Source organism: Etheostoma spectabile, unplaced genomic scaffold, assembly GCF_008692095.1.
Source record: "Etheostoma spectabile isolate EspeVRDwgs_2016 unplaced genomic scaffold, UIUC_Espe_1.0 scaffold00006713, whole genome shotgun sequence".
Lineage (NCBI taxonomy): Eukaryota > Metazoa > Chordata > Actinopteri > Perciformes > Percidae > Etheostoma > Etheostoma spectabile.
Genome location: NW_022603418.1, coordinates 39757 through 67622, shown reverse-complemented (window position 1 = coordinate 67622; position 27866 = coordinate 39757). Strand labels below are relative to the sequence as shown.

Genomic DNA, 27866 nt, shown 5'->3' with positions numbered 1-27866 from the left:
CCGGGGACAGTCGGCCAGCGGTGCTCGGAGAGGTTTTAGAAGCCGTGTTTTACGATGCTAAAATCACTGATTATTTACATGGAGTCTGGTGGGTTTAGTGAACGCAATTTTGCGGACTTTTATGTTTTAAAAAGGATCTTAATCTTTAACAGAAAGGTTGACCTCCTCAGAAATCCTTTCCATAATGTTGTCAGACACTTAGAATATTAATCTGAGTCTGTTAGCAGCTAAACGAGCACTTTTATGAACATAAATACAAGCTGGACAATTATCCTATTAACTTACACTGTAGCTTGTTTCTGCCGACTGGAGCGATCTCGTTTAATACTGCATCATGTCAAAGGAAAATATGTCCTCGTTTTACTGTATCTGATGCTCAATGAGCTACTGCAATAAGCTGTCAGATAAATGTAGTGTAGTAAATATTACAACATTATGAAATATTAGGACTTTTTATCTTGAAACATTCCCCTCTGAGGTGGAGTGGAGTAGGAAGTAGCAGCAGGGGTGGGTCTAGGATCAGACCTTGGGGGGGCTCAGCCCCTAATGAGAACAGCTCTAGGTCTATGTCCCCGTTTTAAGTTTTACAGATAAACATGACGTGTTTTGGAGGTATATACTCTTCTGAGCTGAAAATGTCCCCGGATTTTGTCTGAGAAATCTGGTCACCTTAATTTATACTGACTTTGTAAACCTTGTTTGTCCTGCAGTGAAACACTCACTCAAGTTTTTCTCCACTGCATCTTCTGGAGTCCCAAACCTCCCAGAGTTTATGGCTACTGCAGTGGTGGATGATCTTCTGGTGGGTTACTGCGACACCAACAAAAAGATACTAGAACCCAAACAGGACTGGGTGAAAACACTCTTAGAAAACAATCCTCAGCTTTTGGAAATGTACACAGCTGAGTGTTTTGAGATTCAGCCTGCCTTCTTCAAAGCCACGATGGATAACTTGAAGCAGATCTTCAACCAAACTGGAGGTAATACTTTACTGTTTACTGCTAAACTGTTCTACATCTTCATTTTATATTAAAGTGACCCAAACTCATCTCCACTTTGAGATAATGAAATTCTAAATATCAATACAAGATCAAGATCAAGATCAAGATAACTTTATTGTCCCCCGAGGGAAATTTGTCTTGGGCATCAGTACATTATGCTGCTGTAAACAACATTAAACACAGAGACTTATTCACACACATACCACATACAATCCACCCTACATCACAGACAATGCACAAGTATCATGACCTTACCCTGTCAATTGATTACCAAGTCAAAAAAAAACAGAATGATAAAACAGATAATTCTGTATAAATTACACTAGAGCACATCTAAGAAAAACAATAAACAAACAAAATACAACCTCCACAATACTATAGAGAATCACATAAGATCAAAATAGTAAAAATTGAACTAAGCTAGTTAGACCATGATTAAAAATAACTAGATAAAGTGCCATAAGTGCTTCAAGCTATTTTGTTCCGTGCAGATTGTTTATTTAGGAGCGCTATGGAAGTTGGAACAAAAGACAGCCCATAGCAATTACTTTTCCATCTACTAGCTCTCAGGCGTTTACCAGAGGGTAAAATATTATATTCTGAGTGCAAAATATGAGAGGGGTCCTTAAGGATTTTTCTGAGCCTGGGTGACAACTGTTTTTTCAAAGATGGACTGAAGCGAAGTATACTCTTTCTTTCCCATAACCTTCATTGCAGTTTTAATTAGTTTCACAATTTTTGATTTGCACTGGATAGTAAAGGTGCCAAACCAGGATGCCATACCATATCTGATCAGACTTTCCAGTACAGAATTGTAAAATAAAGTCATGATCTTGGTACTCACCCCTACCAGTCTCAGTCTGCGGAGAAAATGCAGTCTTTGCGCCAGTTTGGCACACAGATAGTCAACATGAATATTTCCTTTTATTAGGTTATCTAGTTGTATACCCAAGTACTTATAAGAAGTTACCTGCTCGATTTCTCTATCCCCGATGATTACATTGTCATGGACACGCACTGCTCTGGGATCAAATATCATCTCTTTTGTTTTTGTATTATTAAGGATGAGATGATTCCTCGCACACCAGTTCTTAAAGAGGTCAATCTCCCTGTAATAAGTAGAAGGGCAGTCACCAGCATGCAATAAACTTAAAATAATTGTGTCATCAGAAAATGTTATGACATAGTTGTTGGACTCACTACGTCTGCACTCGTTGGTATAAAGTGTGAACAAGAAAGGTGAGCTAACAGCTCCTTGAGGTACCCCTGTACTACAATGTTTTATTTTAGAAAGTGTAGCATTTACCCTCACTTGTTGTGACCTATTTGTTAAAAGAGAATAAAACCATTTGATAATTAAGGGATTGACTTTCATGTCCACAAGCCTCTGAACTAGCAAATGAGGGCGGACCGTATCAAAAGCAGAACTAAAATCAGCAAATAAAACATGTGCATAGGCGTCGGAATCTTCTAAGTGCTTCCTTATTAAATGAGACACAGTAATGACTGCATCATCAGTACTACGCCCTTTACTATAAGCGTACTGGAAGGGATCGACACAAAGAGTTACTTCCTGTCTAAGTAAGTTCAGCATTACCCTCTCAAAACACTTCATTATCTCGCATGTAAGGGCAACAGGTCTAAAATCCTTATTCACTTTAGGACAGGAAATTTTTGGTACAGGGATTATTATAGACTTCTTCCAGAGATCTGGAACAGTATGACAGTCAAATGACAGCTGAAAGATAGGGCACCACGCCTCAGATAGTTCTGTTCAACACTTTTTTAGCAAGAAGGCCGGAATACATACATAATATCTTCACATACACTGGAAGAGGAAAAGCAGTAATACAAGACATCCTTTATTTCCTTCATTGACCTGTCAGATAACGAGACTGAGGGCTCTGTCTGTTTGTATAATTGTTAAAATATTAAATAACTAAGATTTGATACTGTCTGGAATATTTGGAATTAACTTTACCAGCCTGTATAGGCTTAACGTTTTTGTCATGTAATTATGGAGTTTTGCAGTCGGTGTAGAGCAACTAACTGACTCTAGAAACTTCAGCTGACCCACTTCAACCTGTTATATTATTATTATTATTATTATTATTATGTGTTGTAGTAGTAGTATGCATTATTGTAATGACAGTCTCTATCTCTCAGGTGTCCACATTCTCCAGAGCATTGCTGGCTGTGAGTGGGACGATGAGACTGGAGAGGTCAATGGTTTTATTAAGTTTGGTTATAATGGAGAAGACCTCCTAACATTCGACCTGAAGACATCGACATGGATCGCTCTGAAACCAGAAGCTGGCATCGTCACACACAGATGGGATGCTGACATATCTAGACTAAAATACAATGAGATTCTCCTCACTGAGATATTTCCGGAACGGCTGAAGGTGTTTGTGGACTACGGCAAGAGCTCTCTGCTGAGAAAAGGTAGAATCCCATTTCCTGATGTAGTTTCATGAACACAACAATGTTCCTCCAGTCTGCTCAGACTGACCTGCCATTTTATTATCACTCCAATCAGTCTGACATCACCTTCTTTTTGGCTGTTTTCTGTGGTGGTAAGATTTGATCTAGCCCTCCTCAATCAGTAGAGACCCACAAGTTAGAGTGCTCTGACATTACTTTCTATCAATAGCCAATGATCTCCAGTGCACAGTTAGCATACGGTAAGTAAGTTGAACTGCATTGACAGGTGGTCTGTCAGTTGGTCCGTTTGTCCTTCAGCTTGTTACAGACTCACTGGATGGCTGTAAAATACTGTACATATATTCATGGTCCCAGAGAATCAATTGTAAAAACTTTGAACCTCTGACTTCTCAGCTAACGCCAACATCAGGTCAAATCCTTCTGTTTATCCAGTAATTTGATTTATGACCAAATACCTGCAAAAGCGCTAATGAGGAAATATTAGAAAGCTAACATGCAGAGCTGAGATTATAACCTGCCACACATCAACATGCTGGTAAAATGAGCTCAAAGCGTCGCTGTACCTCAGAACAACCTCAGAGCTGCTAGCACGGCTTCACACTCTTAGTGTTGTTGGTTGAGGTTTATTTACTTATTTATTTTACTTGGAAGATTTTTCACACCTGTTAACAATTCCCTATTGTATTTTTCTTCATTTTTCTTTTTACATTTTCTTTCCATTCACGTTTGTTCGATCTCTCTCTCTCTCTCTCTCTCTCTCTCTCTCTCTCTCTGCAGAGGTTCCCTCAGTGTCTCTCCTCCAGAAGTCTCCGTCCTCTCCAGTCAGCTGCCACGCTACAGGTTTCTACCCTGACAGAGCCATGATGTTCTGGAGGAAAGATGGAGAGAAGCTTCATGAGGACGTGGACCTCGGAGAGATCCTCCCCAACCACGATGGATCCTTCCAGATGAGTGTAGACCTGGACCTTTCATCAGTCCCAGCTGAAGACTGGAGGAGGTACGACTGTGTGTTTCATCTCTCTGGTGTGGAGGACGACATCGTCACCAAACTGGACGAAGCAGAGATCAGGACCAACAGAGGTGAGACTTCTGTCAGAGGAGATGAAGGAAACACACATTTAGTTTCCTCTAACAGTCCTGCATTTAAATTATCTAATATTTTATATACCATTTTTAAAGATTAAGTATTAAAAATGACATTTAACAACACCAGCAGGACAAACCGATAATGTCTGTATCCAGGATTGTGGTCTGGTTGATAAATGGAGGTTCTTCTCTTCTAACCTGCTTCATCTGTTCAGGTTGGGACTATTTTTTGTTGTTTTCTGCTCAACAGAGAAGCCCACTGACATGACCGTCCCCGTCATCGCTGCAGTGGTTGTTCTCGCTCTCGTCCTCCTCGCTAGTGTGATCGGAGTCCTAGTTTACAGAAAGAAGAAAGGTGAGAGACTCAAACAGAGAGATTGCCTCATTTCTTTCTCAGTATCTAGATTTTAGACTTAAAATGAACGCTTTGACTTAGACTTTAAAGTCTGGATCTTCAAAGTTCAGCAGTAAGCGGTGTGAGGCTCAGAGCTGCAGTATAATTATAATATGATGACTAGAAGAACCAAATTCATATTTTGGTTAAACAGTTTATTTATGTCTTCGCATTTCATCTTACTTGCTTCAGCTTTTCATAAAGTATGTTTAAAGATGGTTAACCTTTAGAAAATAAGTATATTTGTTTGTCAGTGTGTTCCATACACTAAGATAGTTATTACCAACCAGGGGTATGTGTACCCCAGGGGTACCTCTGCTGTTGCCAGGGGCTACGTGGAAAAATTCAGCTTTCCTGAACATTTACAAACTATGATTTGATTAAAAAAAGAATATATCCAGATATTGGCATTAAGTCAACAACAACACATGTTGCAATTAGGTAAGAGAAAACTAGTTATCAAGCGAGCACAGGTTAAAATTTAAATACTTCAAATGATTAGTTATAAGTAAAGTACTGGATACATGTTAGAAATAGTTAGCTAAAAGAAACAATAGTGGATAAATAGTTGAAGTATTCAGCTTCACTCTAAGTAGTAGTAGTAGTAGTAGTAGTAGTAGTAGTAGTAGTAGTGCCGACCAAAACCAACCTTAATATTTACAGTTCAACTTTATGAAAACTTGTTTTATATAATGAAGTGTTATACATTTGGAACATTCATTGGGAATTGATGAAGGGGTACGTGAGTTCATCTGACAGCGCTGGGGGGGGGGGGGGGGGGGGGGTACCTGTACCTGTTGGGACGCACTGCACTAAGATACACTCATGTCCATTGCAGACTATCAGCAGTTAAATGGCACTTAAGGAACACTTAGTTACTTTTCTACTGGAACAATCTCTGTCGAGTTTATTTCTGTACAAGGAACAAATGACTTAATAAAACCCAAGATTATAGTATTAAAGAGAAAAGAAGAGATGTATTTATCTGTATGAGTGGCTAGAAGAGGGAATCATGTCCAGCGGGGGAGAAGGGACCATTGTGAGAACTAAAATGATGTCTTTGTCTTTTGTTTTATATTTCAGCCAAACGCCCTCCAGCTCCTGACAACAGTGTTGAGCTCTCTGAGAAACTGAATCCAGAATCTAAATGATAAACTCATGAATATGGATGGATATGAGAAGGACTGGAGGTGATTGTATTGTACTGACTGCATTGTTCCTAGGCTTTTATTTTTATATATACATATATATGTTCGTGTATATATATATGTTCGTGTATATATATATATATGTATGTGTGTATATATGTATATATGTATGTGTGTGTATATATGTATGTGTGTGTATATGTATGTGTGTATGTGTGTGTCTGTATAGATATGTGTGTGTGTGTGTGTGTGTGTGTGTGTATAGATATGTGTGTGTGTGTGTGTGTGTGTGTGTATAGATGTGTGTATATGTGTTATAGATGTGTGTATATGTGTGTATAGATGTGTGGTGTGTGTATAGATATGTGTGTGTATGTATATGTGTGTATGTGTATATATACATATATATGTGTGTATATATACATATATATATATATATATATACATACATACATACATACATACATACATACATACATACATACATACATACATACATACATACATACATACATACATACATACATACATACATACATACATACATACATACATACATATGTATGTAGTGTGTGTGTGTGTGTGTGTGTGTTTGGATGGGTTATTATTCACATTGATTTAACTGACTGATGAAACCTGGACCCTGGTAGGTGATAGCTGGAAAAGGAAAATATATGTGTATGTGTTTATGCATGTGTATTAATGAATGTAAGTATGTAGATATGCATATATGTGTATGTATACATATATAAATAAGTGAATAATTAAGTTGTTTGTATATAACTAAAGGACAAAGTAGAAAAAAGGGGGTAGGACCAGACAATTATTTTAAACTTCTTCCTCCTCCTTTTTGAATGTGGGAATCCTTATTTAAATCATTTACAATGATTTAGAAAAAATATTATTGTTGAGGATTTATTTTCTTGCTTGTACTGAATTACACATGCTCTTATTTATCTTTTAACATGTTCAAAATAAGTGAGCTGCTTCATGCAGGACTAGTATTAGTAGTAGTAAACAAAGCTGCCTTAAACTCTGTGAAACCTTCTGTGAACAGGAATTATACTATTAATATACAGTAAATATATCTCCACTATCTCCACTGTGCAGAGCATCCCTCAGTGTCTCTCCTCCAGAAGTCTCCGTCCTCTCCAGTCAGCTGCCACGCTACAGGTTTCTACCCTGACAGAGCCATGATGTTCTGGAGGAAAGATGGAGAGGAGCTTCATGAGGACGTGGACCTCGGAGAGATCCTCCCCAACCACGATGGATCCTTCCAGATGAGTGTAGACCTGGACCTTTCATCAGTCCCAGCTGAAGACTGGAGGAGGTACGACTGTGTGTTTCAGCTCTCTGGTGTGGAGGACGACATCGTCACCAAACTGGACAAAGCAGAGATCAGGACCAACAGAGGTGAGAAAAAGACTAAACAAATCGCTGTCTCTGAGACAGCGTGGACATTTACCCCCCCCACCCCACTGAGGTCACCAAGGTCCGGACCTTGAAAGCTTTGTTTACCTAGAAGACATTGTCATAAATAGTGTAGCAGTTTTTTTATGAATTTTGATGGCCAGACCATAGCTGTAGCTCAGTCCTTTGGGAGTTGGGTTGGGAACCGGAGGGTCGCTGGTTCAAGGCCTGTACGGACTAAAAAAGTATAGTGGTGGACTGGTAGCTGGAGAGTTGCCAGTTCACCTTCTGGGCACTGCCAAGGTGCTCCTGAGCAAAGCACTGAACTCCCAACTGCTTGGGGTGCCGTTCCATGGGTAGCCCCCCCACTCTGACATCTCTCCATTCGTGCATGTACTGAGCATGTGTGTGCAATTCAGGCCTGTGTGTAGTGTGTGTAATAACAGTGTAAATTGTAATTTCCCCTTGTGGGACTAATAAAGTATATATTATTATTAATATTATAAACTAAGAAAGAACGTAATGAAAAATAGGTGTATCTAGTGCCACACCTCAACATGTTAAAGACACAGAAGTGACTCCTGAAAAACCAGTCCAAAGGACAAGGTAACAACTGAAGTTAGTGACTGAATTAAACCCCAACTTTGTATATTTTAGTATTTTCTTGCTTGAAACATTCTGAGGGACTGAAACACGTTGCCTGTCTTTGTCTTTTCCTCCTGTCCTCCTCAGAACAATGATTACATTTCTCTGATTAACACCACCCTTCACATCCTTGTCTCTGCCATGTGTCAACGCGTTAGATATTTGTGATACAGCATATTGTATCAGTATTTCAGTAGTTTGGACTGTAGTACAGCACGGGATAAATACTGTTTGCCAGAGTCAGATCTCAGACTGAAATGTAAACCCACAAGAAACATGACACGACATACTCCATAGGGAAGATGTTGACATGCAACACTTTATTTTTATGTAGGAAACCCCACCAAAATATGTAGAATACTTTATATATATATTTTTTATTTATATTTACAGTGATATTTTTAGCTTTCTTTTGAGCGACAAGAAAGTAAGACTTTTGAAATTGTAAATATTGTTTTTATTCTGCTTAAACATCCCAATGCAGTAGGGGTAAATAAAATGTCCTCTCTGGTGTTTGACAACTTGACAACAACATCCTGATTATTTAGCTTTATTTAAAGAAAAGTGTAAATATTCTGAATTTTATTTATTATTTTTTTTTTTAAGAAAAGTTTTGGTCTTTAAGAATCTCAGCCAACACTCGGCACGTCAGATGTGTTTGATATTCTTATATTTTGTATCTTCTTTTAGTATCATTGATGTGAAGTAACTCTTACATTAAACATGCATCATTCAGTTTTTTATTCTGCTTAATAAACCCAGATCCTGAGTTATAATCAGCCATTTGTTCTTGTTTGAGTGGATCTTCTCACTGCAGGCCACTGATTGGGTGGATGACCCTTTTAGGGGCCAATTAAAAAGGTTTACTAACTGCTATAGCATGGATTACAATGGAAAAAGGAAAAGTTGTTAACTTATTAGTATATTAGCAGAGAGGTTTGTGTTGTCTGCAGCTTGGTGGTCCTGGTATGGTCTCCCATGGCAAAGTGGTCTCGGGTGAGGGTCCAGATAAAGACTGGTTCAACGAGGAAGAGGTGGTTACCCTGCCCGGAGGAAGCCCGAGGCCCCCGTCTGGAACCAGGCCCAGATGGAGGGCTTGTCAGCGAGCGCCTGGTGGCCCGGTTTACCACGGACCCTGATCAAGATCTAATGTAATGCTTTATTTTGGTGCTGATGTTTTGCTTTTCAATAAAGTCACTGATTTAGTTTTACCGTGAGTCATCTTTGACTATAGTTGCAGTAACTTTTAAATTGAATGTTCGGTATTCTCACAGGAGTTGGATGAGAAGATCAAGATCGGTGTCAATTCTAAGCAGCTCCCAGACAAGGTTAGCTTAGCATGAACACTGGAAATGGGATAAACTGCTGACGAAAAGCTCTGTAAAAGATGCCTTCTAAACTTCAAACAAAAAAGAAACATGGCTTCAGGAGGAACTGTTTGTTTTGCCCTGTAATGCCATATATTTTTGTATTGCTATGATGCTACTAAAGGAGAAACAAATCTGAGGCTCAGCAGTTGAGATGCAAGTGCAAACCAAGTGTGTTGTGAGTTTGACATCCTTAAAGTTTGTTCTTCTTTGGCTTCTATGCAGATGAATCAGTCATTTCTGTTCAAACCTCCTGAGGAGACCAGAGAACTATGTTTAAGTTAACTGTTGTGCTATATTACTACTTAAATCCACCTTGACTTCGTTCATGTGTGTGATTTAACTTGGCACAGTGCATTATAGTTTGAGTTACGCTATTGTTAACCGTTATAGGGTGTCAAAAGACATTTGTAGGTAATTTGAGTGAGTATTTGGCTCTCAGCTGCTATGCCTGAATGAAGCCACCAGATATCACTGTCTACCCTTGTGTTAATGGGCCCATAGTCACTGAGTATATTGTGTTGAAAGAGCTTTGACTTTAGTCTGATGTTGACAGACCTATCTACAGCGCTGTAACAGGCTGGCTACACCACATTTGTGGTTAGAAAAAATTGCTCTGGGTTGTTTGCATTTCTTTTAACCAATCCCAATCATCTTGGACGGCTCCAAGTTCTGAACGCATTGAAGCTGGTTCGCAAGTTACTTGCTTTTTGGTGGACCACTTACACCCCACAAAAGAGAACGCTGCATACCTTATTAAATGAAGTTAACTGACACAGTAAGTTGAGCTCTTTAAATTAGCTGGATACATGGTTAAACCTTTGTTACAATCTAAAACTTGCCAAGTTCAGCGTGTAGCTTGGTAGCTCAATCGTTTTCTGTAGCAAACAGTTTGAGCACAGCAACACATAAAGAGCAGAAGGTGAGTTACAAAGCCAGCTGTCAGGCTTTATCCTGGAAATGTACTTCCGTTGATCTGGTCTACTTTGATGTAAAAAATGTGCTCTTCAACAGCTGTTTGGAGGAAATGTTTCCAAGACATTTGGCCATGGAACATCTAATTGGTTTGATTTCAAACATTTTAGCCTACATCATCAGATTTCTTTAATTTTCTTATTGGAATCCAGGCTGGGCTAGCCAGAATCTGTGGAGGGAGCTGAAAGTTCGAGTTGCCAAATGTCAGCCTCAAAACCTTCATGACTTGGAGAAGATCTGCAAAGAGGAGAGGGACAAAATCCTTCCTGAGATGTGTGCAAACCTGGTGGCCAACTACAAGAAAGGTCTGACCTCTGATTGCCAACAAGGGTTTTGCCACCAAGTACCAAGTCATGTTTTGCAGAGTGGTCAAATACATATTTCCCTCATTAAAATGCAAATCAATTTTTAAAGTGTTCTGTCTCTCACTGTTAAAATCTACCATTCAAATTATAGACTGATTATTTCTTTGTCAGTGGGCAAATGTAAAAAATCAGCAGGGGATCAAATACTCCCTCAGTGTGTGTGTGTGTGTGTGTATATAGTAAATACAACCCTAACCCTATATCACCTAACCCATGTGGTACCATTTGAATACAGCACATTTTGCAAATGCTCTAATGGCTACTGTATAGAGTCTACTGTATTCAACACCTGTATGTGTATTGAATGGATGGATGTACTTCTGTTCTAACCTGTTTGACATGTTTTGATAATATTCTTTTTTACATTTTTTGCCAAGCAGAAGAGCCCAGTAACATGACTATCCCCATTACTTCTGCACTGGTTGTTGTTGAGGTTGCTGCCGTTTTCATTGCTGCTATTGGGTTTGCTGTTTACAAAAAGAAGAAAGGTGAGAGACTCAAAGGAGCTGATGCTCTTGTCCAGACTGTAAAACTGAAGCAACATTTATTTTAGACAGGTCTTTGTTGTTATTGGGCTCTTGGTACAATTGTTCATAGCAGATATTCAGCAGTGTGCATAAATGTTAAACGGAGGATGAGAAAAAATGTCACCACCTCGCAATGTCCACCTCGTAAGTAGAACTTGTTTTTATTGTATCTGTTCTGAACCTTGCTCTAGATTAAAAAGGTGTTTTAATGATAGTTGTGTAATTAAAGTTTTTAGAAAGCTAAGGTCAGTGCAGGATAAGAAGTTACACCAACTAAGGGTGTTTCTGACCTTACAGCTCCTGTCAATAGCGTTGAGCTCTAGGAGAAACTGAATCCAGAAACATGATTGGCTAACACACAACCCTGCACACTGTAACGTTTTGTGGGACAACACAACAGTGAAGGCTGTGACGTATTAATACCTTAACCTTACTTATATTGTGTTAGGGTCAAATTCGACCTGTTTTAAAGTTCAGATGTGTATGTTGTATGATGTTTTTATTGGAACAAGGCTTCATGATTTCATCAGACATTGCTATTTTTAAACAACAGTTGTGAGAATTTTGGTAAATTGTAAATGTCTCTAAAAAAAGAGTAATCTAGGCCTATGTAGTGTTACGGGTCAAATGTGACCCGGCAGAGATTATTCAGTTTGTGAAATGGACACCTAATTTTATTGATTTGTGTACTGTACAGACATATTTTAAATGTGTGTAGGCCTATGTGCTCGTTGCAAAAGAGCTTTGGTAGTCATTAAGGAAGTGGTTAAAAGTACACAGAAAAGTTAAGCTTAAGTCCTAAACAAAGTTAGAGTTGAATCGTTTGAAGGTTGTGAGAACGGAAGAGGAAGTTGCACCGCTGACCTTGGGGTGTGTGTGTGTGTGTGTGTGTGTGTCTGCGTGTGTGTGTGTGTGTGTGTGTGTGTGTGTGTGTGTGTGTGTGTGTGTGTGTGTGTGTGTGTGTGTGTGTGTGTGTGTGTGTGTGTGTGTGTCAAAGTTTATGTAGGCTATATAGCACATTTGCAAACAGTCTGCTCCAAAGTGCTGTACAAATAGATAACAAAGATAAAAGCATAATAAATAGCCGGGAAAAACCCTCCTGAAACCGAACATGGCAAAAACAATAAAATGTGTGTGTTTGTGAAAGATAACAGTTTCTGTCTAGAAACTAGGACACCCCCCCCCTCCTGTGAGAAGACACAGAGAAAACTCAGATCAGGATTCAGATTCATTTTCAGATGCGACCTTGGTGGACCACCTCTGACTTAAAGTGTCTGTTGCCAGGGAAACTTAGATGCTGTTTCTGAACTTTTATGCTGGACTCAGTAAACTTTGCTTAACTGAGCTCTTAGTCTCAGATTGATCCTTTTGTTCTGGTAAACTTAAATCAGATTAAAGAAGGCACGGGAATAAATAAATTGGAGTCAGATTTGATCTCATTTGGACAGGATTCCCCTACAACGGACACGTTAATGTCTTTTTTTCGTGATGGTCAGCACGTTGTTTTATTTCAACGGGAAGCATCTTTTGTGATCACAGCTCTATTCTTCCTGTAAGTTGCTATTTTTAGCCCTACAACTGCTGTTTTAATCAACATTTGTTAACAAGCTCTTATCATTCTATGTAGGCCTAATGTTATTATTTTGTTCTTATTGCTTTGTTGTTTATTGATATTTTTTAAAGCTATAACGTTACATTTATTTAAATGTTATCATGGTATTCATTTCTTCATTTTAACAATGTTATTAATATATTACAGTCGACTATGCTGTAGAAAGAACACTAGGCTTTCTATATGGGCTTAGCTGGGCGCATTCAAAGCCCATTTACCATGATGCAGGCGTTCATATCTGAGAACCGGACAGCGATCAGCGGTCTCTAACGACAGCTTTCTATAACAGCTGGTCCTATGTGTGTGTCTTCTGTTGCTAAATGACAAGCCTTCAAACAAGTACTGGGTTCAAGGTTCAGAGGTCTGCTGATTAACAGGCTACACTCATCGGGACTCACCAGAACAGAGACACTCCTTCCTGGGAGGAGAACCAACGCAGAAGACACCGCTGAACCGTCTCGGTCCTCGGACATGTCTTTATCAGAACAGGATGGAAAAGTTTCTGTTGTTGCTTCTCTTCTGTCACGTCTCATCTCCAGGTAAGATCACATTTTAATTATTTTCTTTACTTTGAACTCAGCTCGGCAGCTCTCTCAAGTTGTTGAGACACGTTTTTTATCCGAATGAATTGCATTCTAATGAAAAATGCCTTATGGAAACGGTAAAACTCGATGGAATTTGATGAATATCAACTCAAAGGAAATCCGTTCGGTCTTATCAGAATTTATTTTGATAGATATCCGGTTTATGCGATAAACGCTGATGGAAACGTTATTTGTCGAATAAATAATGATTTGCGATTAGGTTTTAGGTCGTTTTATGGTTGCAACCCGCCACAAAACAAAGAAGATGTTTTAGTTAATTTCCGCCCAGGTGTGGGGTGTCAACAAAGACAGACGTCAGAGGACGAACGAGGAGACGAGAGACTTTCTGAATTTAATTTATCAGGAACTCGTGAAGGAAATGGCCGACAACGGTTAAGACAAGCAGTGGGACGTCCTCCGGAGTTAGGCGCTCACACAGCGGTGCCAGAGGAGGAAAAAATAAAAGCCAAGTGGCATCTGCATCATCATAGCAAGTTGATAGTGTCGTTGTTTTCTTATTATAGCTTGATATGTCACTATCAGCTGGCACAATTACACCTGATCATGTGTTGGTAGATGGCGCGATCCATTTGGTCTAAAAAAGCTTTGTTCACAAATCTTTGAATGTCGTGAGATTCATCGTGAAAATGAATGGTGACATCATAAAATGCCAAAAATCCATTCAATATACCAATTTGTTCGCAAAACAGCATGTGACGTCACATGTTTTTATTTGCTTAAAAGCCGTTGGAAACACACTTTCACCAGCTTTATTCGCATGAGTTTTTTTTTTTTTACTGAACTTATTCGACGTGGATGAAATTTAGCTTTAGTCTCTTTAACGTAGCTTGGTTAAGTTTCACTTTACTCTAACTCAAGACTATCATGTTTTAGGTTAAGTAAATCATGTTAATTAGGTCTACATCATGTTTTTGATAAATAATGATATCTCTATTCATACTGACTCTATAAACCTTGTTTGTCCTGCAGTGAAACACTCACTGAAGTTTTTCTTCACTGGATCTTCTGGAGTCCCAAACCTCCCAGAGTTTATGGTTACTGCAGTGGTGGATGATCTTCTGGTGGGTTACTGCGACACCAACAAAAAGATAGCAGAACCCAAACAGGACTGGATGAAAACATTTTTAGAAAACAATCCTCAGCTTTGGGAATTGTACACAGCACAGTGTTTTGAGCATCAGCCTAACTTTTTCAAAGTCTGGATCAATCGCATGAAGCAGAGCTTCAACCAAACTGGAGGTAATACTTCACTGTTTACTGCTAAACTGTTCTACATCTTCATTTTATATTAAAGTGACCCAAACTCATCCCCACTTTGAGATAATGAAATTCAAAACATAAATTTAAAGTTTTTGTCATGTAAATATTAAATATTCTGTTAACAAAGAAAACTTTAATCGCACAAAATCAGACTAATAAATTCAGTCTTTATTAATAAATCATGGAATAAGAATTTTTACAACAAGCAATGGCGGTGGTCGAACATCTGAGACCATGAGCTTGTAGACCAGGGGAAACCCGGATGTTTCCCATCATGCACTGGAGTTTTGCAGTTGCTGGAGAGCAACTAAATGTAAATGTGCTGTATTTATATAGCGCTTTTCCAGTCTTAACAACTGCTCAAAGCGCTTTTACATCTACAGGAAACATTCACCATCGACACACTGTGGCCGTGGCTGCCGTACAAGGTGCCACCTGCTCATCAGATAAACATTCACACACATTCACACTCCGATGCACAGCATCGGGGGCAACTCGGGGTTCAGTGTCTTGCCCAAGGACACTTCGACAATGACTGCAGGGGCGGGGAACCACCAACCTTCCGATTGGCAGGCAACCGCTCTACCACTGAGCCACAGCCGCCCAACTAACCAACTCTAAAAACTGCAGCTGACCCACTTTGCCCTGTTATTGTAATCCAAGAAGTAAACGTTGTGCAATAATGATGAGGCAGTGACACTCTCTATTATTATTATTATTAGTAGTAGTAGTAGTAGTAGTAGTAGTAGTAGTAGTAGTATCCATCATTATTGTAATGACAGTCTCTGTCTCTCAGGTGTCCATATTTTCCAGAGCATGGCTGGCTGTGAGTGGGACGATGAGACTGGAGAGGTCAATGGTTTTAATCAGTATGGTTATAATGGAGAAGACTTCCTAGCATTTGACCTGAAGACATCGACATGGATCGCTCCGAAACCACAGGCTGTCATCATCAAACAAAGATGGGATGCTGACACATCTAGACTAAGACGCATTGAGACTTTCCTCACTGAGATTTACCCTGGATGGCTGAAGGTGTTTGTTGACTACGGCAAGAGCTCTCTGCTGAGAAAAGGTAGAATCCCATTTCCTGATGTAGTTTCATGAACACAACAATGTTCCTCCAGTCTGCTCAGACTGACCTGCCATTTTATTATCACTCCAATCAGTCAGATATCACCTTCTTTTTGGCTGTTTTTTGTGGTGGTAAGATTTGATCTAGCCCTCCTCAATCACTAGAGACCCACAAGTTAGAGTGCTCTGACATTACTTTCTATCAATAGCCAATGATCTCCAGTGCTCAGTTAGCATACGGTGAGTAAGTTCAACTGCATTGACAGGTGGTCTGTCAGTTGGTCCGTTTGTCCTTCAGCTTGTTACAGACTCACTGGATGGCTGTAAAATACTGTACATATATTCACGGTCCCCAGAGAATCAATTGTAAAAACTTTGAACCTCTGACTTTTCAGCTAACGCCATCATCAGGTCAAATCCTTCTGTTTATCCAGTAATTTAATTTATGACCAAATACCTGCAAAACTAATGACATTCTCTCAGCCTCAGCTGTACTTTAGGTTTAGCGCTAATGAGGAAATATTAGAAAGCTAACATGCAGAGCTGAGATTATAACCTGCCACACATCAACATGCTGGTAAAATGAGCTCAAAGCGTCGCTGTACCTCAGAACAACCTCAGAGCTGCTAGCACGGCTTCACACTCCTAGTGTTGTTGTTTGAGGTTTATTTACTTATTTATTTTACTTGGAAGAATTATTTTCTTTTTCCGTTTTCTTTCCATTCACGTTTGCACTCTCTCTCTCTCTCTCTCTCTTTTCTCTCTCTCTCTCTCTCTCTCTCTCTCTCTCTCTGCAGAGGTTCCCTCAGTGTCTCTCCTCCAGAAGTCTCCGTCCTCTCCAGTCAGCTGCCACGCTACAGGTTTCTACCCTGACAGAGCCATGATGTTCTGGAGGAAAGATGGAGAGGAGCTTCATGAGGACGTGGACCTCGGAGAGATCCTCCCCAACCACGATGGATCCTTCCAGATGAGTGTAGACCTGGACCTTTCATCAGTCCCAGCTGAAGACTGGAGGAGGTACGACTGTGTGTTTCATCTCTCTGGTGTGGAGGACGACATCGTCACCAAACTGGACAAAGCAGAGATCAGGACCAACAGAGGTGAGACTTCTGTCAGAGGTGATGAAGGAAACACACATTTAGTTTCCTCTAACAGTCCTGAAGTTGAATTATCTAATATTTTATATACCATTTTTAAATGTTAAGTATTAAAAATGACATTTAACAACAACAGCAGGACAAACAGATAATGTCTGTATACAGGATTGTGGTCTGGTTGATAAATGGAGGTTCTTCTCTTCTAACCTGCTTCATCTGTTCAGGTTGGGACTATTTTTTGTTGTTTTCTGATCAACAGAGAAGCCCACTGACATGACCGTCCCCGTCATCGCTGCAGTGGTTGTTCTCGCTCTCGTCCTCCTCGCTAGTGTGATCGGAGTCCTAGTTTACAGAAAGAAGAAAGGTGAGACACTCAAACAGAGAGATTGCCTCATTTCTTTCTCAGTATCTAGATTTTAGACTTACAATGAATCATTTGATCTAGACTTTAAAGTCTGGATCTTCAAACTTCAGCAGTAAGCGGTGTGAGGCTCAGAGCTACAGTTTATGATTTGAATAACCTGTTGGGTCATGTCCCTTGCAGACTTATCTGCAGTTAAATGTCACTTAAGGAACACTTAGTTACTTTTGTATTGGAACAATCTCTGAGCTTATTTCAATATAAGGAACAAATGGTTTAATAAATACCATGATAATTGTATTAATGAGAAAAGAATTTATCTGTATGAGTGACTCGAAGAGGGAATCATATCCAGCGGGGGAGAAGGGACTACTGTGAGAACTAAAATGATTTGTCTTTTGTTTTATATTTCAGCCATACTCCCTCCAGCTCCTGAAAACAGCGTTGAGTCCTCTGAGAAACAGAATCCAGAATCTAAATGATAAACTCATGAATATGGATGGATATGAGAAGGACTGGAGGTGATTGTATTGTGTACTGACTGCATTGTTCCTAGTCATATTTATATGAATGAATGAATGAATGAATGAATGTCTAGTTTGGATGGGTTATTATTCAGTTTGATTTAACTGACTGATGAAACCTGGACACCGGTGATAGCTGGAAAATGAAAATAAGTGTTTAATGTGTTTATGTAAGTATGTAGATATGCATGTATGTGTTTGTATACATATATAAATAAGTGAATAATTAAGATGTTTGCATATAACTAATGGACTAAGTAGAAAAAGGGGGTAGGACCAGACAAGTATTTTAAACTTCCTCCTCCTTTTTGAATGTGGAAGTCCTTATTTGAATCATTTACAATAATTTATAAAAAATATGTTTGAGGATTTGTTTTTTTGTTTGTTTTCTTGCTTGAATATTCAGTGTTTTTGTTTGTTTACCTAGCAGACCTTTTCATAAATAGCGTAGCAGTTTTCTGTGAAATTTGATGGACAGACCATAAACTAAGAAAGAACTTAATGAAACATCGGTGTATTTAGTGCCACACCTCAATATGTTAAAGACACAGAAGTGACTCCTGAAAAACCAGTCCAAAGGACAAGGTAACAACTGAAGTTAGTGACTGAATTAAACCCCAACTTTGTATATTTTAGTATTTTCTTGCTTGAAACATTCTGAGGGACTGAAACACGTTGCCTGTCTTTGTCTTTTCCTCCTGTCCTCCTCAGAACAATGATTACATTTCTCTGATTAACACCACCCTTCACATCCTTGTCTCTGCCATGTGCCAACGCGTTAGATATTTGTGATTCAGCATATTGTATCAGTATTTCAGTAGTTTGTACTGTAGTGCAGCACGGGATAAATACTGTTTGCCAGAGTCAGATCTCAGACTGAAATGTGAACCCACAAGAAACATGACACGACATGCTCGATAGGGAAGATGTTGATATGCAATCATTTATTTTTATGTAAGAAACCCCACCAAAATATGTAGAATACTTTATTTATATATATTTACAGTAATATGTTTAGCTTTCTTTTGAGCGACATAAATGTAAAACTTTTGTAATATTGTAAACATAGTTTTTATTCTGCTTAATAAACCCAGATCCTGAGTTAAAATCAGCCATTTGTTCTTGTTTGAGTGGATCTTCTCACTGCAGGCCACTGATTGGGTGGATGACCCTTTTAGGGGCCAATTAAAAAGGTTTACTAACTGCTATAGCATGGATTACAATGGAAAAAGTAAAAGTTTATTAGTATATTAGCATAATTTAATGTATTACATATTTTTTTGTGTTTCTCTTTTATTTACTTTAAATATTTATTTGTGTTCCTTTTCCCACATTGTTGATATTGAACAAGGTCTTTTAAATAGTCCACTTGGGTTATTGTCCTTGTCAAAGATTAGCATATGTATATTTAAGCAATGTTTAATGTCTATTACATTTTGTAAGAACACAACATAAATATACCATTATACACAGCCACGTGTCTCAATAACTTCCCCCAGAGGGCAGCAGAACCCTAAAAACTGAACCCGAATTAGCTGTGGAGAAGCAAGGCGTGTGCGTGTGTGTGCGCGCGCGTCCGTGTGTGCGTGCGTGTGTGTGTGTGTGTGTGTGTGTGTGTGTGTGCGTGTGTGCGTGTGAAAGCGTCTACTAATAGAAGCCAGGTGAAGCTGATGATGATAATGAGTGTGGGGGGGTTAATTGGGAAACACGCGGCACCTGTTGGCTCAGCGCCTGGTTGGAGTTACCTGAGGCCAGCTCACTGGGACCCCGGATGTGGTTTCTTCATTGTGGGTAGGACTACTTCCTGTCGGTGTAGGTTGGTGGTTTTCATTCGGTTTGTAGCTTTAGTATTTGTGTTGTAGCGTTTAGGTTTTTGTTGATCCCTCTCGGCCCCCCTCCGGACATCTTCACCAAACTGGACCAAGCAGAGCTCAGGACCAGCAGAGGTGAGAGTGAGATTAGACTGTGGTTAGAGGGACTGCTTTTTCATAAACCATACCATAAACCAAAAATCATAAACCAATTAAATGTATTGAACTAATGCACGAAACACATCATCTTCATTAACATTTTGAGAGCCTAACAAGATTAATGGATTTTAGAGTCATAGAAACATAGTTTTTACCACACACATCAGGATTTAAAATTACTTATGTTATTACATTTTGTGCATTGCTGTCTGCCATATGCAGAGTCAATCTTTCAAATACAACACATAATTTTAAAGACACTTTAAGATAATAGCTGATTAGCCTTATAGTTAATAGCGACAAACATGTATATTCAACAGATGGATGTACTTCTGTTCTAACCTGATGTATCTGTGCAGGACTTTAGTTTTTATTGTTTTACAACAGAAGTCCAGTCACATGATCGTCCATCACTGCTGTGGTTGTTCTCCATCTCATTCCTATCTACAGGATTCATTGTTTACAATAGGAAGAAAGGTGAGAGACAAATAAAAAAAATCATCTGCTTAATAAAAAATTTTTTCAGTAGTTTAATTGAAATGTTTGAGTTGATGCTTTAATACAGGTTGTGTTTGAATTAAATTCAAACACACATCAGTTTCCTAAATCCAACAACTGAAAGCAGGGAGGGATTCATTTCAGAGTAGAAGAATCTTTATTGATATTCTGGCATTCCAGCTGTAAAATGATCTAATTTTGATTTCAGCCAAATGCCTCGGACTTGTAAGTAAAATCAACTTTTATTATTTAACAATCTGACACACTTTGATTAAAAGGTTTTCACATTATTGTGCTGATTTATCTATATAACTATAAAACAGTTTTCTGTATTTACTAATAAAAGCTCAGAAGAGGATGAATGCTTTCCAGTTTCACACTAACAGGGTCTCTGACCTTCCAGGTCCTGACAGCAGCTCTGAGAAACTGAATCCAAAGACCTGACCCTCAAAATGGTCGACTTTGATACAGTATGTGTCATCTTTAAATAGCTTTACAGAACTTAAACTAAAATAATCCCTGCAAGAAAAGGGAAGTTATTGTTACAATATGTATTTGAGATTAGGTAATGGTTTGATATTTACATGCAAATGTAGAATTTATATTTGTCTATAATATGATGCTTAAAATCACCTGAATTGTTTTGGATGCATATATGATCTGGTGGAACACATCAATGGATGAAACCCATTAATTAAAACCCATGTTTTTCCTAATTGCTAACTATTGGTTATGGGTAAGACTAGAGGAACCAGACACAGTGATGGTTGTTGCACTTCTCAGTGATTCATGGCATTCACATAAAATTCAGTATTTGATTTAATCCTTCATGAAGGTGCCCATCAGACCAGTCTGGTTCCAGCCTCTGTAGTTTAGTCTGAGTGGATACAAGTTAGATCAGCAGCAGAGAATGGCTCTTTGCTTGTGTGTGATGGATTTAAAGGAAGCTTAAAGATTCCTTCAGACAGGGTTAGAGAATGTTGCCTGTCAGAGCTCACTACCAGCGTCACTGCAGGACCTAATGAAGGCCTCGTAGATATTCTCTAACTTTTAGCACATTTTAATGTGTATCAATAGGCATGAAGTAATGTCCAGATCTCAGGAACCATCACCTTATCATGGGGGAGAGGTTTGTGTTGTCTGCAGCTTGGTGGTCCCGGTATGGTCTCCCATGGCAAAGTGGTCTCGGGTGAGGGTCCAGATAAAGACTGGTTCAACGAGGAAGAGGGTGTTACCCTGCCCGGAGGAAGCCCGAGGCCCCCGTCTGGAGCCAGGCCCAGATGGAGGGCTTGTCAGCGAGCGCCTGGTGGGCCGGTTTACCACGGACCCTGATCAAGATCTAATGTAATGCTTTATTTTGGTGCTGATGTTTTGCTTTTCAATAAAGTCCCTAATTTAGATTTTTACTGAGTCATCTTTGACTATAGTTGCAGTAACTTTTAAATTGAATGTTCATTGTTCACGAAGAGAATGGATCGTAAAGACTATTTTTATCTTCTCAATAAAGTAGTAAATTGTGTGTCTGTTGTGATACAATAGCCTACATTACATTATGTCTTTCAAGTGTACAACGCCACTTCTTCTCCTCTCTTCTTATCCCAGTGACGTAGGCTACTGATCACAAAGTTTAACTGCTAAACTTTCAGAAGTTTAGTCTCTCTGGCTTCTACACATCACTATCAGCCACACAACGTGTGTTCTGTACACAACATGACTTTAAACGGACAAATAACAATTTAAATCCCGATTCAAAAACAAAGTGTATATAAAACGTCATAATTTTGAGTCGATTGTGAACCAATCAGCTGAGAGGCGGGTGTTGCCCAGCATGCTCTGGGTCTTACAGGTGGTGAAAGGTAACTGCGGTCGCCTTGCTCTGGACCGGGCCTGTCCCTCCGCGGAGAAACATCCCAGAAGACAAAACACCTGAACCGTCTCGGTCCTCGGACCCGTCTTTATCAGAACAAGATGAAGAAGTTTCTGTTGTTGCTTCTCTTCTGTCACGTCTCATCTCCAGGTAAGATCACATTTTAATTATTTTCTTTACTTTCCCAGGGCTGCCAACTCTCACGCATTGGCCGTGAGACACACGCATTGACTGGTTTCACACGCTCACACGCCACACTCCCGATTTCTCACGCTGAAGTGTCAACCCGTCGGTCAAATTTCTGAAAGATGAGTTTATCTATAGATCTAGCTGTTGAGCCGCTCGTGATCGACTAGTTGTGCTTTCAGAGACTGTGAGGGGGTTCAAGAGCGCTCCCTGTCTGTAGTTTCGAATTGTCGCAAACTGAGAACATTTTGCACAAGCCATCCCAGGTGCATTTCCGCGGCTTCAGGTATGAGCTCTGAGTATCACAGACCCGTCCGTCGCTTCGTGTCCACTCTCTGTAACAATAGAGGTGAGCAGCGCGGCTGGTAGCGTAGCAACTTCAGTTCATGTTAGTGGACTCGCTCTGGGGGGGGGGGGGGGCAGTGACAAGTTGCATCAGTCTAGTCCTCCGATAATGCGCAGCGTACAGCCTCCTCTAAACTCTGTCACCACCAGAGACCCAAATGGGCCTCTGTCTGTGCGACGGTCTGAGTGAGATCCACCATATCAGCGGAGCAATGACATGCGCAGCAGACTATTTTACAACTCTCCTAATCTCGGACACTGATGGGAGGAGTTATATTTTGAATGTGCATAAAGTTGTAAACAAGAGCAGAAATCTGATGAAACACATCAGAGTTATACTATACTATATATACTATAGCCTACTACATATACTATACTATATATACGATAGGCTACTGCAACTTTGGGCCACTATGGTGCTTCTCTCTGTGCATCTCTAAATGTAACTGTAAATAATTCATTCAATGTTTTATAAAATGAACAAATAGTCTTTATTTTCCCGAAAAAGTAAATCCAGTAAGTGGGGCCCAGAGGATGAGGGCCAAACATTACTGAGCCTTGGCACAAAGGTTAAAGGATTAGAATTTATGCAAAACAGTGGTTCTCAATCTTTAGAATTTCAGTGGTCTTAGTTGATCCCTCAACATTAATTTAACTTTGGGTCCCTGGTCCCTACACCAGGGACCCCTGGACCTGTTCCCCCACAGACCCAAATCTTCTCAGCTGTTGCTGACATATGCTACTGTCTCTTCATGTGGCTCATTATGTTTGGCACATTGTCTGGGTCAGTTCTTATATCATAAGAATTTAATAATGTATATAATGTAAATGCTAAATGCCCTAAAACCTGTTGATACTACAACAATGCAAAGGCTTCTAACCCTACAGTTTTGCACATATCATGCAAGACTTGATTTCTCAATTTCTTTTGCACAAAACTCTCCAGAAAGTGCCATTTAATGGTTTATTTTTCAAATTTTTTTCCTGGGGGGGCATACCCCCAGACCCCCCTAGGGAGAGCCCCATCTCCCCACATATAACAAATCCCAATTTAAACCCTGAAGTATAATGATGCTGAAAGAGCCAAAGAAATTGCTTTGTACGCTGCAAAATATGGGTTGCCCCCCCAAATCTCACTCCAAGGTTTGGGGAAAAGTTGGCAGCTCTGCTTTCCTCTCAGCTCTGCGTTTTGTTCCTGTGTAGCTCTGGAACTCAGCTGGAGTTAAGTTTCACTTTCACTTTGAGACCATCGTGTCTTAGATTAACGGAGTCATAATAGTGCCATCGTATTTATGATAAAATGTGTATTTATACTGACTCTATAAACGTTGTTTGTCCTGCAGTGAAACACTCATTTAAGATTTTCACCACTGCATCTTCTGGAGTCCCAAACCTCCCAGAGTATGCGTCTACTGCAGTGGTGGATGATCTTCTGGTGACTTACTGCGACACCAACAAAAAGATACTGGAACCCAAACAGGACTGGGTGAAAACACTTTTAGAAAAACATCCTCAGGTTAGGGAAACGCACAAAGCACAGTGTCTTGAGATTCTGCCTGCCCATTTCAAAGCTGCGATGGATATCTTGAAGCAGAGCTTCAACCAAACTGGAGGTAATACTTCACTGTTTACTGTTAAACTGTTCTATATCTTCATTTTAGATTTAATCGATCCAAACTCATCCCCACTTTGAGATAATGAAATTCATGACAATACATAATATCTTCACATACCGTACACTGGAAGAGGAAAAGCAGTAATACAAGACATCCTTTATTTCCTTCATTGACCTGTCAGATAACGAGACTGAGGGCTCTGTCTGTTTGTATAATTGTTAAAATATTAAATAACTAAGATTTGATACTGTCTGGAATATTTGGAATTAACTTTACCAGCCTGTCTAGGCTTGAAGTTTTTGTCATGTAAATATTTTGTCTTTATTAGTAATTAATTATGAAAGAATTTTTGTAACCTGTAAGGTTTGTGGTCAAACATCTGAGACAAAACCCGGCTGTTTCCCATCATGCACTGGAGTTTTGCAGTCGGTGGAGAGCAACTAACTGACTCTAGAAACTTCAGCTGACCCACTTCACCCTGTTGTTGTAATCCAAGAAGTAAAAGTTATATTATTATTATCATCATCAGTATTAGTATTAGTATTATTATTATTATTAGTAGTAGTAGTATGCATTATTGTAACGACAGTCTCTGTCTCTCAGGTGTCCATATTCTCCAGAACATTGTTGGCTGTGAGTGGGACAATGAGACTGGAGAGGTCAATGGTTTTAATCAGTTTGGTTATGATGGAGAAGACCTCCTAGCATTCGACCTGAAGACGTTGACGTGGATCATTGCAAAACCAGAAGCTGTCATCCTCAAACAAAGATTGGATGCTGACAAATCTATGATAAAAGGCATTGAGATTTTCCTCACTGAGATTTATCCAGAATGGCTGAAGGTGTATGTGGACTACAGCAAGAGCTCTCTGCTGAGAAAAGGTAGAATCCCATTTCCTGATGTAGTTTCATGAACACAACAATGTTCATCCAGTCTGCTCAGACTGACCCAACATTTTATTATCACTCCAATCAGTCTGACATCACCTTCTTTTTGGCTGTTTTCTGTGGTGGTAAGATTTGATCTAGCCCTCCTCAATCAGTAGAGACCCACAAGTTAGAGTGCTCTGACATTACTTTCTATCAATAGCCAATGATCTCCAGTGCACAGTTAGCATACGGTAAGTAAGTTGAACTGCATTGACAGGTGGTCTGTCAGTTGGTCCGTTTGTCCTTCAGTTGTTACAGACTCACTGGATGGCTGTAAAATACTGTACATATATTCATGGTCCCCAGAGAATCGATTGTAAAACTTTGAACCTCTGACTTTTCAGCTAACGCCATCATCAGGTCAAATCCTTCTGTTATCCAGTAATTTAATTCATGACCAAATACCTGCAAAATAATGACATTCTCTCAGCCTCAGCTGTACTTTAGGTTTAGCGCTAATGAGGAAATATTAGAAAGCTAACATGCAGAGCTGAGATTATAACCTGCCACACATCAACATGCTGGTAAAATGAGCTCAAAGCGTCGCTGTACCTCAGAACAACCTCAGAGCTGCTAGCACGGCTTCACACTCTTAGTGGTGATGTTTGAGGTTTATTTACTTATTTATTTTACTTGGAAGAATTTTTTTTCTTTTTCCGTTTTCTTTCCATTCACGTTTGATCTCTCTCTCTCTCTCTCTCTCTCTCTCTCTCTCTCTCTGCAGAGCGTCCCTCAGTGTCTCTCCTCCAGAAGTCTCCGTCCTCTCCAGTCAGCTGCCACGCTACAGGTTTCTACCCTGACAGAGCCATGATGTTCTGGAGGAAAGATGGAGAGGAGCTTCATGAGGACGTGGACCTCGGAGAGATCCTCCCCAACCACGATGGATCCTTCCAGATGAGTGTAGACCTGGACCTTTCATCAGTCCCAGCTGAAGACTGGAGGAGGTACGACTGTGTGTTTCATCTCTCTGGTGTGGAGGACGACATCGTCACCAAACTGGACAAAGCAGAGATCAGGACCAACAGAGGTGAGACTTCTGTCAGAGGTGATGAAGGAAACACACATTTAGTTTCCTCTAACAGTCCTGCACTTAAATTATCTAATATTTTATATACCATTTTTAAAGGTTAAGTATTAAAAATGACATTTAACAACCACAGCAGGACAAACTATATATATATAATGTCTGTATACAGGATTGTGGTCTGGTTGATAAATGGAGGTTCTTCTCTTCTAACCTGCTTCATCTGTTCAGGTTGGGACTATTTTTTGTTGTTTTCTGATCAACAGAGAAGCCCACTGACATGACCGTCCCCGTCATCGCTGCAGTGGTTGTTCTCGCTCTCGTCCTCCTCGCTAGTGTGATCGGAGTCCTAGTTTACAGAAAGAAGAAAGGTGAGAGACTCAAACAGAGAGAGAGAGCTTCATTTCTTTCTCAGTATCTAGATTTTAGACTTAAAATTAATCATTTGATCTAGACTTTAAAGTCTAGATCTTCAAACTTCAGCAGAAAGCTCAGAGCTGCAGTGTAATTATAATATGATAACTAGAAGAAACAAATTCCTATTTTGGTTAAACAGTTTATTATTTATGTGTTGGCATTTCATCTTACTTGCTTCAGACGGTTAACCTTTGGAAAATAAGTATATTTGTTTGTCAGTGTGTTCCCGGTATACACTAAGATAGTTATTACCAACCAGGGGTATGTGTACCCCAGGGGTACCTCTGCTGTTGCCAGGGGCTACGTGCAAAGATTGTAGAGCTCTACTGAACATTTACATATTATGATTTGATTAAAAAAAGAATATATCCAGATATTGGCATTAAGTCAACAACACCACATGTTAGGTAAGAGAAAACTAGTTAGCAAGCGAGCACAGTTTTAAAATTTAAATACTTCAAATGATTAGTTATAAGTAAAGTACTGGATGCATGTTAGAAATAGTTAGCTAAAAGAAACGATAGTGGATAAATAGTTGAGTATAGTGAAGTATTTAGCTTCACTCTAATGGCCTAGTAGTAGTAGTAGTAGTAGTAGTAGTAGTAGTAATGCCGACCAAAACCAACCTTAATATTTACAGTTCAACTTTATGAAAACTTGTTTTATATAATGAAGTGTTCCTTTATTCATTCATTGGGAATTGATGAAGGGGTACGTGAGTTCATCTGACAGGGCTGGGGGGGGGGGCCTGTTGGGACACACTGCACTAAGATACACTCATGTCCATTGCAGACTTATCGGCAGTTAAATGGCACTTAAGGAACACTTAGTTACTTTTCTACTGGAACAATCTCTGTCGAGTTTATTTCTATACAAGGAACAAATGGATTAATAAAACCCAAGATTATAGTATTAAAGAGAAAAGAAGAGATGTATTTATCTGTATGAGTGGCTAGAAGAGGGAATCATATCCAGCGGGGGAGAAGGGACCATTGTGATAACTAAAATGATTTGTCTTTTGTTTTATATTTCAGCCATACGCCCTCCATCTCCTGACAACAGTGTTGAGCTCTCTGAGAAACTGAATCCAGAATCTAAATGATAAACTCATGAATAT

The 27866-nt window shown here is 39.5% G+C and overlaps 4 protein-coding genes and 1 long non-coding RNA gene across 5 annotated transcripts in view; 4 read left to right on the top strand and 1 right to left on the bottom strand.

The window, feature by feature from the left end:
• The window catches only part of LOC116678229 (major histocompatibility complex class I-related gene protein), a 6398-nt gene extending 297 nt beyond the window's left edge, over nt 1–6101 (top strand). The window contains exons 2-6 of the mRNA XM_032508243.1: nt 711–980; nt 3168–3446; nt 4224–4526; nt 4783–4887; nt 6010–6101. Of these exons, the coding sequence (XP_032364134.1) occupies nt 711–980; nt 3168–3446; nt 4224–4526; nt 4783–4887; nt 6010–6077 (1025 nt within the window). The 3' untranslated portion in view covers nt 6078–6101. The remainder of the gene's footprint in view (nt 1–710; nt 981–3167; nt 3447–4223; nt 4527–4782; nt 4888–6009) is intronic.
• On the bottom strand, nt 743–14880 carry LOC116678235 (uncharacterized). Its single transcript, XR_004329200.1, has 2 exons — nt 14745–14880; nt 743–902 (listed from the first exon to the last, which is right to left on the bottom strand). It is a non-coding gene; the product is annotated as an uncharacterized LOC116678235 (long non-coding RNA).
• LOC116678234 (BOLA class I histocompatibility antigen, alpha chain BL3-6-like) lies at nt 7176–27866 on the top strand. The gene is made up of 3 exons (XM_032508251.1): nt 7176–7487; nt 11217–11324; nt 27784–27866. The coding sequence occupies exons 1-3, from the start codon at nt 7268–7270 to the stop codon at nt 27849–27851; spliced, it is 396 nt and encodes a 131-aa protein (XP_032364142.1). The 5' UTR covers nt 7176–7267; the 3' UTR covers nt 27852–27866.
• LOC116678231 (major histocompatibility complex class I-related gene protein) lies at nt 13432–17446 on the top strand. Its single transcript, XM_032508246.1, has 5 exons — nt 13432–13514; nt 14550–14819; nt 15637–15915; nt 16712–17014; nt 17271–17446. Exons 1-5 carry the CDS (start codon nt 13466–13468, stop codon nt 17429–17431), a joined length of 1062 nt encoding a protein of 353 aa, XP_032364137.1. The 5' UTR covers nt 13432–13465; the 3' UTR covers nt 17432–17446.
• On the top strand, nt 22318–26817 carry LOC116678228 (class I histocompatibility antigen, F10 alpha chain). The gene is made up of 5 exons (XM_032508242.1): nt 22318–22381; nt 24106–24375; nt 24982–25260; nt 26033–26335; nt 26599–26817. Exons 1-5 carry the CDS (start codon nt 22333–22335, stop codon nt 26784–26786), a joined length of 1089 nt encoding a protein of 362 aa, XP_032364133.1. The 5' UTR covers nt 22318–22332; the 3' UTR covers nt 26787–26817.

Bases quoted from the DNA above. Each gene is read 5' to 3' on its own strand.
- LOC116678234 (XM_032508251.1), top strand. From the start codon at position 7,268: ATGATGTTCTGGAGGAAAGATGGAGAGGAGCTTCATGAGGACGTGGAC. The intron at 7,488-11,216 runs GTGAGAAAAAGA...TTTGCCAAGCAG, and splicing joins AGAGATCAGGACCAACAGAG to AAGAGCCCAGTAACATGACT. The intron at 11,325-27,783 runs GTGAGAGACTCA...TTTATATTTCAG, and splicing joins TGTTTACAAAAAGAAGAAAG to CCATACGCCCTCCATCTCCT.
- LOC116678231 (XM_032508246.1), top strand. From the start codon at position 13,466: ATGGAAAAGTTTCTGTTGTTGCTTCTCTTCTGTCACGTCTCATCTCCA. The intron at 13,515-14,549 runs GTAAGATCACAT...TTTGTCCTGCAG, and splicing joins CTGTCACGTCTCATCTCCAG to TGAAACACTCACTGAAGTTT. The intron at 14,820-15,636 runs GTAATACTTCAC...TCTGTCTCTCAG, and splicing joins GAGCTTCAACCAAACTGGAG to GTGTCCATATTTTCCAGAGC.
- LOC116678228 (XM_032508242.1), top strand. From the start codon at position 22,333: ATGAAGAAGTTTCTGTTGTTGCTTCTCTTCTGTCACGTCTCATCTCCA. The intron at 22,382-24,105 runs GTAAGATCACAT...TTTGTCCTGCAG, and splicing joins CTGTCACGTCTCATCTCCAG to TGAAACACTCATTTAAGATT. The intron at 25,261-26,032 runs GTAGAATCCCAT...CTCTCTCTGCAG, and splicing joins GAGCTCTCTGCTGAGAAAAG to AGCGTCCCTCAGTGTCTCTC.